This window comes from Lactuca sativa, chromosome 5 (assembly GCF_002870075.4).
Source record: "Lactuca sativa cultivar Salinas chromosome 5, Lsat_Salinas_v11, whole genome shotgun sequence".
Lineage (NCBI taxonomy): Eukaryota > Viridiplantae > Streptophyta > Magnoliopsida > Asterales > Asteraceae > Lactuca > Lactuca sativa.
Genome location: NC_056627.2, coordinates 308599610 through 308612426, shown reverse-complemented (window position 1 = coordinate 308612426; position 12817 = coordinate 308599610). Strand labels below are relative to the sequence as shown.

Here is a 12817-nt window from a genome sequence, read left to right as displayed (position 1 = left end):
CTATGTACGACCAGGAACAACCAGTGACACAACCTCCGCCACAATCACAAGTAATTGTTAGTTTAAATGTATTAGGAATATGTGTAAGATTTATGTTTAAGTTTATTTGGAAAGTACAATACTATAATGGAAAAATGAAAAAAAAGTACAATGGCATAATGTATATGCAGTATGTGTAGGATGTAGTTTGGTTATAGTTTGATATGTTGGTATTTTGTAGTTTGGTAATTGTTAGTTTAGTATAGTACAATGCTATAATGGAAAAATGAAAAAAAATACAATTCTCTAATGTATATGTGTAAAGAAACTTATTTTCCCAACATCATCATCTATTATATCATTTTAGGACAAATAGACAGATGGTTTTCATATACTTACAACAAAACCTCACTACACAATTCCTATTCTACTCTCTTACATAACACTCATCCTAATCTACTTATTAATCCACAAACAACGAAAGAATATGAACAACTAAGAACTGATAGAATATACAAACCCTAATTACTTTTCTTAGAGAACTGAGAGAGAATAGAAGAGAATAGAAGCGTAGAAAATATCTGTATGTTCCAGAATCCTCTCATCTTCCCTCTTATATCTCGGTTCAAAGATCCGAGTGTTGACCCGCGTGTTGACCCGCTGGCATTTTACTAATTTTCATTATTTACCCTGCACAATCTTAAATGACAAGTTTGGCAATAATATCAACAATATTCAACACCCCTCCTCAAACTTGACATTTTAAATTAAAGATTTATATTAATTAAAAGGATTTATTAATCCAATTTCATCAATTAAAAAATTATGTTGTGATTCACTTAAGAACTTAGTTAACATATCAGCTCTTTGTTTTGAAGAAACTATTTTTTCAACTTTTAAAACACCATTTGTAATCTTTTCCCTAACAAAATGTAAATCAATTTCAAAATGCTTTGTTTTTTCATGAAACACAGGATTTAAGGCTAATTTAATAGCAGATTCACTATCACAAAAACTGAAACAGGTAATGAACTTTTGATTCCTAAATCAAACAACAGTTTTAAAACCCAAATAATTTCACATGTAATAGAACCTAAAGCTCTGTATTCTGATTCTGTTGAAGACCTAGATACAGTAGCTTGTTTTTCACTTTTCCAGGAAATCAGTGAATTTCCAAAGTAAACCAAATATCCAGTGACTGATTTTCTTGAATTAAGACACTTAGCCCAATCAGCATCTACATAACCCACTAAGTCACAACTCCCAGATTTTACAATAGAAATACCACGACCAGGACAATTTTTTAAATATCTAAGTAATCTAAAAGCTATGTTTAAATGTGACTTATGTGGTTTATGCATAAACTGACTAAGAATTTGAACACAATAAGATATATCTGGTCTTGTAATAGTCAAATATATAAGTTTTCCAACTAATTTCTGAAATTCAGTAATGTTTTCAAGTAAAGGATCACTACTAACACTACTCCTTTTAGGAACAAAATTTGCTTCCAAAGGAGTTGAAGCAGGCTTACAGCCTAACATACCAAACTCATGTAACAATTCAAGACAATATTTTCTTTGATTTAAACATATTCCTTTATTAGTATCTACTACTTCAATTCCAAGAAAGTAATTCAATTTTCCCAAATCTTTAATCAAAAACTTTGAGTTAAGAAAAGATTTAACATTTTGAACCTCAATTTCATCACTTCCTGTTAGAATAATATCATCCACATAAACCAACAATACAACAATTGAATTACTGTTTTGTTTAATAAACAAGGAGTAATCATTTATACTTTGAACAAAGCCAAAACTAAACAATTCAAAACACAACTTTTCATTCCATTTTCTAGGAGCTTGCTTTAACCCATATAAAGATTTAACCAATTTACACACTCTAGTATCACCTTTAGTATGATACCCTTGAGGCAAGCTCATATACACATCCTCAGTTAAGTCTCCATAAAGAAAAGCATTATTAATATCTCACTGGTATAAAGGCCAAGAATTATTCACAGACAAAGTAATAACTATACAAACTGTAACAATTTTTGCTACAGGAGAAAAAGTTTCCTGATAATCAACTCCTTCTCTTTGATTATAACCCTTAGCTACAAGACGAGCTTTATACCTCTCTACTTCTCCATTGGGTTTGTACTTAATCCTATAAACCCACTTACAGCCGATAGGTTTACGTTTTTTAGGAAGTTCTACAACATCCCAAGTATGATTACGATATAAAGCTTCCATTTCATTATTCATTGCTTCAACCCAATTTGAATCTACACAAGCTTCTTCAAAAGTTTTTGGTTCAACAGTTTTATTTAAATTTGAACAAAAACATTTATTTTCAGCACTAAGAACAGAATAATTCAATGTATGTTCAATTCCATATCTATGCTTTCCTTCAATTACATAATCATTAAATTTAACAGGCATTCGAGACTCTCTCCTAGATCTAGATGCCCCTATTGACTGTCCTAGAGAAGGCAACGAAGTTAAATGACTACTTTCCTCAGTTGAATCAGAATGACTTGGCATAGTCCTATCAAATGAAGGTTCAGATACCTCGCTAGTCTGGTTATTATCAGAAGTAATATTATTCAAGTTTTCACCAAGATCCTGAGCTGCATTAGATGATGATGTAAGTATATGAAAACCATCTGTCTATTTGTCCTAAAATGATATAATAGATGATGATGTTGGGAAAATAAGTTTCTTTACATGGTATCAGAGCTACATTAGAGCCATCCATTTGATGGTTAACACTCAAGTCATTAAGATCTATTAAATCATTCACATAATCAGAACTATCATAGTCATCATAGGAAAAAGGGTCTACTAAATCTTTAAAAACAAATTGATTATCAACAGTTGTTGACTTCAGTTTAAATGGAAAGACTGACTCATAAAACTTCACATCCCTGGAAACAAAAATAGAATTTGTATCAAGACTCAAAAGCTTATAACCTTTTTTCTCAGAAGAATATCCTAGCAAAACACATTTTTCATCCCTTTCAGAAAACTTATCCAAATTATTAAGTTTGGTAGCAAAACATAAACTGCCAAAGACTCTTATGTGATCAAACACAGGCATTTTCTTAAACACTAATTCATAAGGAGACTGTCCTTTTAAAACTGAAGTTGGCATTCTGTTTATCAAAAATACTGAAGTGAGAACAGCCTCTCCCCGATATTTTATTGGAAGACCAGATTGGAAAAGCAAGGATCTAGCAACATTAAGAATATGCCTATGTTTCCTTTCAACAACCCCATTTTGCTGAGGTGTATAAACACAAGTAGTATGATGAAGAATACCATTAAGATTAAGAAAAGTTTCCATTTTACGGTTTAAAAACTCAGTTCCATTATCAGAACGAACTATTTTGATTTTAGAATCAAACTGATTTAACAAAACATGAAAAAAAAGAAGTAAAGCTATCATAAACTTCATCTTTACTTTTTAAAAGATAAACCCAAGTAGCCCTTGTGAAATCATCCACAATAGTCAAAAAAAACTTATAGCCTTCCCTAGTAGACACCCTATAGGGACCCCATACATCTAAATGAACTAGTTCTCCAAGTTTAGAAGAACTATGAACACTATGAGACAAGGACTCACGAGTTTGTTTAGCTTTATGACAAACATCACAAGGAGGAAGAAAAGAATTATCAAAACAAAGAACATCTTTTAAAGAATTCAAGGACTGTTCTGCAGGATGACCTAATCTACTATGCCATGTAAGTTTAGAAACACAGCATTTAACAGAATTACAAGAACTACTACCTGAGGGAAAAGCATTTAGATAATACAATCCCCCAGACTCTCTACCACTCTCCACAACCTTCTTGGATTGTAAATCCTGAATTTTGCAAGAAGATTCATTAAAAACAACTTCACAATTTGTGTCTTTGCATATCTTATGAACAGAAAGAAGATTTACATTAAAACCAGAAACAGCAAAGACATCAAACAATGTTAATTTTTCAGAAAACTATAAGTTTCCAATTTTTTCAATCTTAGCAGATGAACCATTAGGATGATTAACAAGAAAATTTAATTTGGAAACATCAACAGTGTCTTGTAATAGAGACTCAGATGAAGTCATATGTTGATTTGCACCCGAGTCAACAATCCACTTTTGATGATTAATAGTAGAATTATAAGCATTAAAGAAAGGAATACCTGCCATATTAGCACTGACTGAAGTATCCTCAGAAGTTGAGGACCTTTCATTAATAAGACTCAACAACTTATGATATTGTTCACTTGTGAAACAATATGTACCATCACTTCCAGGAACATTAGAAACAACACCAGAAGAAGAACCACTACTAGAAGGAACAGAAGAAGAATTAACAGAAAAAGTCTTATTCTGATTTCTTTGATTTTCATTAAGTGGCTTAAAATCCTTTGGATAACCTATCAGTTTATAACATCTGTCAATAAGATGACCTTTTAGACCACAGTTTTTACATTGCAGATTTTGATTTCTACTTCTATTAGAACTAGAACTCTTTTTATCATTAAATTTACTATTAAACGCTGAAGACTGAGTTTTAGACACATTAGAGACAGAGGTCAAAACTCCATTTTTTTGATGAGACTCCTCCCTAGAAACAATTGAAAATGCAGTTTTAACATTTGGAAGGGGTTCCATTAACAGAATATGACTCTTTACTTGATTAAAAGAGTCATCAAGACCACTTAAAAACTGCATTAGCTTCATAAGCTTGGAATGGTCATTATATTTAGCAGCAGCCTCACAAGTACACTCAGCAAGATTAGTAAGACCATCAAACTCTTTCCAAAGTGTATCTAGTTTATTAAAGTATTCGGATAGAGAGGAACCATCTTGTTTAAGTGCATTAATTCTTTGATGTATATTAAAAATAACAGATCCATCTGCCTTATTGTAGGTTTCAAAAAGTTCATTCCAAATGTCTATAGCAGATTCAGAATAAGCATGACCAGAATAAATTGATTCAGACAGAGACCCAAGGATCTAAGAACATACTACAGCATTAGCACGTTCCCATTTTGAGGATTTGAGTTCATCAGTAGAATCTTTTTTTATAGTTCCTTCTACAAACCCTAGCTTATTTCTAGCCTTAAGACTCCTAGTCATAGAGCTACGCCATACACGAAAGTTATCTGTCCCAGTCAACTTAAAACTCACAATTGTGGTTACAGTATTGTCAGATGGATGAATATAAAGAGGATCATCGTAGTTCACGGAATCAACCTTTGAACTACTACCAGTCTCAGGAGGAGAATCAGCCATACTGACGAAAGATTAGTGCAATCAAAGAAAAGGAAACAAAAGAAATGAATACAATCAGCCAAAATAAGAACTCCTATGATCCTTATATGTCCAGATGGTCACCACTGTATGTTGGGGCCCAAGACAAGAATCACAGAGCTAAAGTAACACAGAAAATGAATAACAACATTTTGTGTACTCAAGATAACCAGGAAACCCACAGTTATAGCTAAGAAGAAGATAAAGAAAGGAACAAGAGAACTTCTCACAGAGCTATAAGCAGATTGGATGAACGGGTCGACTCCTGTTACTCCGTTCTCTTTAAGAAACAACGGTGATGAAATCCGTTGTTTAGAGTTATTTCAGAGAACAGGATTAATCGACCCAAGATAAACGAAGAACCGACTTATCAACCAAGGATCTCCACTTGATGATGACTGCAATCACTCAAGGATCTCCACTTGAAGATAACCCTGCAAGATTTACAAAAGAGAAACTCGCAGTACCAGAATCTCAAGAACTAATAACTAGAAGATGACTCAGATCAACTGATAATCATACAAAACATCAAAAGAACCCTAGATGTTCACAGAAGAGTTAGATTACTGAGATTTCAAAACAAAAATCTCAGTACGAACCCAACTATAACGATCTACAAGGATCTGATCACGAAAAAAAAAACACAAAGCGAGACAAAGAGTACCTTTGTGAAAAACAATCTTCAAGCAGAGATGAACGCCCTAACGCTCTGATACCATGTAAAGAAACTTAATTTTCCCAACATCATCATCTATTATATCATTTTAGGACAAATAGACAGATGGTTTTCATATACTTACAACAAAACCTCACTACACAATTCCTATTCTACTCTCTTACATAACACTCATCCTAATCTACTTATTAATCCACAAACAACGAAAGAATATGAACAACTAAGAACTGATAGAATATACAAACCCTAATTACTTTTCTTAGAGAACTGAGAGAGAATAGAAGAGAATAGAAGCGTAGAAAATATCTGTATGTTCCAGAATCCTCTCATCTTCCCTCTTATATCTCGGTTCAAAGATCCGAGTGTTGACCCGCGTGTTGACCCGCTGGCATTTTACTAATTTTCATTATTTACCCTGCACAATCTTAAATGACAAGTTTGGCAATAATATCAACAATATTCAACAATATGCAATATGTGTAGGATGTAGTTTGGTTATAGTTTGATATGTTGGTATTTTGTAGTTTGGTAATTGTTAGTTTAGTATAGTACAATGCTATAATGGAAAAATGAAAAATGTACAATGATATAATGTATATGCAATATGTGTATGATGTAGTTTAGTTATAGTTTGATATGTTGATATTTTGTAGTTTGGTAATTGTTAGTTTAGTATAGTACAATGCTATAAATGGAAAATTGAAAAAAAGTAGAATGCCATAATGTATATGAAATATTATGTAGGATGTATGTTTAAGTGTATTTGGAAATTACAATGCTATAATGGAAAAATGAAAAAACAAAGTAGGATGTTATAATCATCATGACCTTAATTTGTAAAGAAGAATGTTATTATGATATGTTGGTAATATATTTTGTGTCTTTGTAGTTGGACATGCTGCAAAAAATGCTAAAAGACATGACATGTAGTGCAGCACTGGAAGAGTGGTCTCGATCATTGCCGCCAAGAAATGAAAGTGAAGGAAATAAGGGCAGTGATGAGAATGAGTAGCTACTTTTAGGATTTATGAAATGTTTTGTTTGGGTTAGTATTTAAGACTAGTATTTCGAATATATTGCACTATTCTTGGATGAGTATTTTGGACCAGATGTTTGGATTAGTATTTTAGATCGGATGTCATATATATTATTAAGTGGTGTTTCGAGCTATTTTTCTGCAATATAATTTTTCATAGCAATTTTTATACTTGTTATACTGTTTTTTTTTTCTAATTTTAATGTTAAATACTTAAAAATGGAAAATACAATTAACAACAACAACGAGTATTAGCAATGACAGAGTATTGGCGGCGGCGAAGAGCAATAGCGACGACATATGAAGAATTTTCAGCGAGACAATAACGACGACCTTTTAGCAGCGACAGGTCACCACGAAAGTTATTAGCGGCGACATACCGGACTTATGCAGCGACGCCTATCGCCGCTAATACTCGCGTTTCTTGTAGTGTTATTTAATAAATTAAAGATGAATGCTTTAAACAATAAATTGAGAATAATTGATTGCGATTTTGTGACATTAACATATTTACTTAGTAAATATTATGTAGTTATATATAGATTAATTTTAAAGTCCATTAGGGAAAAGTACTTTGCTGTCATTGGCTGGAATTTTTTTTTGTCTTATTTATTTATTTATTAAATATGTTTTGTTTTTTTTTACTGTTGGCACTACTACGTGTAATCTCTTTACAAAACCCACCCTACGTGTTATCTCTTTAGAAAATCCACCACTCATTTATCTAGATATTTATCTAGATGCTTCCCACCGCCTCTCCAAAACCCTCCGTCTCTCTCTAAACTGATCGACAATCTCTTCTATCATTGATGCAATCATATCCGCAATCAGCTATGTCTCTACCTTCCAGGTGGTGGTTTTTATTTTGTTGTGACACAAACAACGTGTCTTCCGTCTACTTCACCGCCACTACACCCAATGACTTCGCTGCAGCTCTGTCCCGTTCTTCAAAAGTACTACCGCTACCAAAAGTAAACCTCTAAACTTATCTCCGACCCACCACCATAAGATTAGGGGTGCTCCGCTTTAAGAATGGTGTTAAGTGAGATGCTACTTCGGGTTCCTGTGTGTCTGCTTTCTTCTCTATTAGATTTTTAATCAAGTCGCTACCAAAAAAAACTCTATTATCTTCTATTTCGTTTGGCAATACCTCAATCTCCCATGAACATGCTTCAAGTCTTTCTATTCCTAATTGACCATAAAAGAATTGAGATTTTATTTCTCAAATTTTTTTCTTGACGCATATGCCGATGATCTTTCAGGTCAAAGGTACTGTAGGAATAGAGCAATGGTAGTGGAGGAGGGGAGAGTCGTGTATATGTGGTAGACCAACACATAATCATCAAAGGTAAAGCTCACAGAAATAGGAAAAACGATTTTTTCACTTTCGATTTCATTTATATGTTTGAATTTGAATTTCATGTTTTGTTCTTGAAAATTTAGCTCTAATAATTATGTATTGTCCTGCCTTTCTAGTCTTATTCGGTTGTTTTATTTGTTATACTTTTCATTTTTTTGTCCATTTTTTAGTTTTTTTAGCTTAGTTTAATTTAAGTTTTGACTTATATAATCACCTCAATTGCAGATGTAGGTTCTTGCAGTTCATGTTAAAAATAGACCTTTGAAGAAAATTTTATGAATATATAGTATGTTTATATAATCACCTCAATTCCATTATTTGTCGATTTGTAATTTGCAATCCTAAAGGTGGAATGTGAAAAGTTTCAATTGATTTGTTCAAATGAATGGATTTTGATGTCTGGCTTCTTCAATTACACAGGCTGAACTCCTGCACTCTGTTTCAATCTCCTTTAGAAGATTTGAACATGAATCATTTGGGAAAGACTACTTGGGCACTACCAGTGAAGAAAGGTAATATTTCTCTTATTATCTCATATCTTACATTTGTTTTGGTTGTTATTAAAAACTACACTGCAATTTTATGGATACTTCATCATCGGGTCAAGCTTGACCATATTTTAAGTTTAATGTTGTTGATTGAAGACAAAAGAGAATGATGCTGTTAGCCTCTTACTATTCTCCATGTAGTTCTTTGTATCACTATTTCAAAAATAATTTATTTATTTACTTCATATTCCCTCCTTCGTGTATTCGGTTTTCATTACGTTCCTATTCTTCCAGAAAAGGACTTACATCTTACCTCAAATGTTCATTCTCCTTCAATTCAATTTGAATTTCACACTTCTTGCTCAATGATCACAAGCAACTCCAAACGAAATTATCCTATCCATTTCCCATTTATCAATATTTCTTTAAGAAACACTAAAATATGTATTTATTTTATTGTACTTTACATTATGCTCAGGTGTTGCCTTTTTGGAGGATGCAAGCACAAAGATATTTTCCAAGAAAGTTGTAGACCATTACAGTGTAAGGACAAACTATACATTTTAAGAGCGAGAAGCAAGTCCCATTATTTTTTAAAGAAACTCAATAACTGGGTGTGTAAAACTTTAAATGAAGCATTACATTGATGCATGTAGTATATATATATATATATATATATATATATATATATATATATATATATATATATATTCTCATTATATTCTTTGCAAAATGTAGATTAAAAGTGTTCTAATTCAGCTATATGCATGCAGTTCTTGATCTTGCATGTGGTAAGGTACTACAAGTATCTTATACTTACTAGATTCCTTAATATATGTTCGTTAATAATTAGATTGAAATTCGAAACTTTGTTCTTGATTTTTTTAATTAGGGTGGCGATTTGATTAAATGGGACAAGGCAAAAATTGGATACTATGTTGGCATTGGCATAGCAAATGGCTCTGTAACTTTCTTGAAATCTATATATTCCTTTAATAATTGTTAAAAAATATATACATTTTTTTGTTAAGGGTTTGAATTTTGTAAAATTAAGCAAATAGAAGATTGTCGCACCCGTTACAATGGTGGTGAAGATCATTATCAAAACTAGATGTTAAAAATGGCCAATCTTAGGGTCACAATGAAAACAGAGGTCAGACTATATCATACTAGCTTTTATAGAGGCTCTTCACAAGTTTTTTTTGGCGTTTATATTTAATAGATCATCTATTTTATTTAGGATTTTAGGATTTCTTCTTCGAAATTCATATGATTACTGTTAGGTTTTTTATTGGTTTGTTATTACATTCTACTTTTATTGTGTGTTTTCAACATGCTACACACAATGGTCATCTCATAGCTTCGAGTTAATGGTTTTCCTTCACTCTCCTTCGTTATTACATATTGTTCTTTCTATTAAATATGATGTGGAGGCTAAACTTTTTTATGGCTTTGTAGGGTATAATGATCCTGCTAAACCAAATCCCCCTCTATTGCACAAGTGACATTTTAGATCTCAGCTTGATTGCTATATATGGATCATTGGATTGATATATGCATATCTTCATCCTAATGTAAGCTTTTCAAAGTTGGAGTAAATGCAAAAAATAGCAACATAGTCTCATTTATTTGTTTATTATAAAATCTTACTTTCATTTCTCTCTATATTACAACGTTACACTTTTATTGTTTTCTTATTAAGACACTATACGTTGGAAACCCCACCTAATCATAACGTTGTACTTTTCATCTTTTTTCTTATTAGGACATTCTACTTCAAACACCTACCCAATGTGAGGTACAAATAAAATTAAGATGCTTTAATTAACTTGAACAAACTCACAAAAAATCTCACTGGAGCTGTTTTGCTGCAACATTTTCTAAACAGAGAATGTTTTTTTGGGGGGATAAAAAGCTTTATAAAAGTAAAAGCCTCCAGGAGTATAAAAGTTTATCTATTTATCTATATTCTTTGTTCCTTTCCTTTTGGTAAAATAACACTCATACTGTAAACATTTTATATGTACTATTCTATCAGGATCATTTCAATAAACAATGATCTGAAATGAGTCAATAGTATAACCATGTCTCCAAGGATATAGATGTCAAAGAGCAAGACTGCGCCAACATAAAGTGTCGCCAAAAGTTTAGATTATATGCATGGATGAAAATGAGGGTCTATTTTTTTATGTGGAATTCAAGTTTGTATTTAGTTGAAAAAGAAATGGTTTTGTGTCTATTTCCCTTTGTGTTTTTTGTTTATTATTGTTTTTTTTGTGATATTGCTTTGTTCATTTTGAACTTAGACAGGTTTTTCTGGCGGATCCAACCCCGCAAAGCGGGGCTCTTCCCTAGTTTTTCTTAATTTTAGTTTCGGTTCATAAATTTCTTTTATCGAGACTTGAGATGTATTTTATTTATTTAATATGGATAATGATTTAAAAGAGTAATATATTTTTTAATTTGTATATATTTGGCCACTGATTTTTTTTGCATCCATATTTACTCCTTCAATTTGTTTAACTATACATATTTAATCCTTATGACTGGCTACACAAGGTAAGCCAGAAAAATGACTTAAAAGGTAATATATTTCTCACTTTGTACACATTTATTCCTTAATATTTTTATGCACATTTAGTCTTTAATATTTTTTTTGTTGCAAAATAAGTCTTTTGTTTTTTTTTGGTACACAGTCAGTACTTATGATCAGTTTATTTTTGTTAGGTTTTTCTCACTACATCATACGTGATAAGACCTAAGTCAAACCATAAGAACTAAGCAACCAAGCAGTCGAGGCCGCGCTGACCATAACCATGAACAATCCCCAAACACTTTATTAAGTGTTGTGTAGGATGAGGTGAGAAACCCTAAAAAAACGATCATAAGTACTGAATGTGTACAAAAAACAATAAAGACTTATTTTGCAACAAAAAAATCTGAAAGACTAAATGTGTAAAAAAGAATATATATTAAGGACTAAATGTGTAAAAATTGAGAAATATTACCATTTTAAGTTTTTTTTTTCGAATTACATGGAGTAGCCGGTAATAAGGACTAAATGTGTACAATTAAACAAGTTAAAGAGGTAAATATTGATGAAAAGAAAGCTCAATAACCAAAGATGTATAAATCAAAAAATATATTACATTTTTTAAATCATTATTTCTTGTTAATATTAAGTCAATCATTTTATCGAAGTTTATATCACAAAAAATATGATTTTTTTAATAATAAAAACGTACTTTATATTGTTTATCATGTAAATCTTATATTTTTAATGCAGGCATGCAAGACTACATTTATATAAATCTTATCCTATCTTCTAATAATGAGGAGAAGGGTTTGGTGGACAATTAAAGATTCCGCACCTACTATGAAAGAAAACATTTCATCATCAAACCACCCTGTAAAGCATCAACATCACAGGCTTCTTAAAACCCCACTACGTACCTGCCTCTCCAACTTCCTATTATCCTATATACAAACCCTACAAGCTGCTCACCTTCTTCATATAAACACATTCTCCCAAAAAAATCCATGAGGAGGAAAGGCAGAAAAATGTGGTGGGTGGTGCCTTGCAGAAGCAAGAGGAGTTTGCAGACCGAATCAAGAATGGACATCGAGCAGATTCTTAAAGCCAAGCTTGAAACTATCAAAGAGGAATCCGAGGCCATGGATGATACGTGTACTACGGGACAGTTAACAAAGCATAGGTGCTCCATGATGAAGAAGGAGAAGAAGTTTTATATGAAAGTAGCAATGGGAGGGGTGTTCCAGCCTCATTTCAGTTTGAAGTTTAAGGACTCTTATCTTCTGTTCATGTCGGGTTTTGTTTCCAAAAGATGCTTGGGTGCAATTCCTCAGTGTTAGTATAACTCTGAGTTTATCTTCATTCTTCATTGTGATCAGCTTTTCGTTTGCACTTCTTTTTCAGTATTATGTGCAAGTGTTGATGCTATAGCCATCA

At 32.1% G+C, this 12817-nt stretch overlaps 1 protein-coding gene and 1 long non-coding RNA gene across 3 annotated transcripts; one reads left to right on the top strand and one right to left on the bottom strand.

Moving 5' to 3' along the window:
* Positions 1-962: 962 nt before the first annotated feature.
* Positions 963-1922, bottom strand: LOC128126073 (uncharacterized mitochondrial protein AtMg00810-like). The gene has a single exon (XM_052763803.1). It carries the CDS (start codon positions 1920-1922, stop codon positions 963-965), a length of 960 nt encoding a protein of 319 aa, XP_052619763.1.
* Positions 1923-7651: 5729 nt separating this feature from the next.
* On the top strand, positions 7652-12783 carry LOC111890804 (uncharacterized). Of its 2 annotated transcripts, XR_008232657.1 has the most exons (9): positions 7652-7970; positions 8262-8347; positions 8780-8871; positions 9326-9390; positions 9586-9643; positions 9740-9811; positions 10306-10421; positions 10613-11707; positions 12134-12783. It is a non-coding gene; the product is annotated as an uncharacterized LOC111890804 (long non-coding RNA). The 2 variants fall into 2 exon arrangements; XR_006183253.2 differs by having other exon boundaries at positions 9740-10421.
* The last annotated feature ends 34 nt before the right edge of the window (positions 12784-12817 follow it).

Bases quoted from the DNA above. Each gene is read 5' to 3' on its own strand.
- LOC128126073 (XM_052763803.1), bottom strand. From the start codon at position 1,922: ATGAGCTTGCCTCAAGGGTATCATACTAAAGGTGATACTAGAGTGTGT.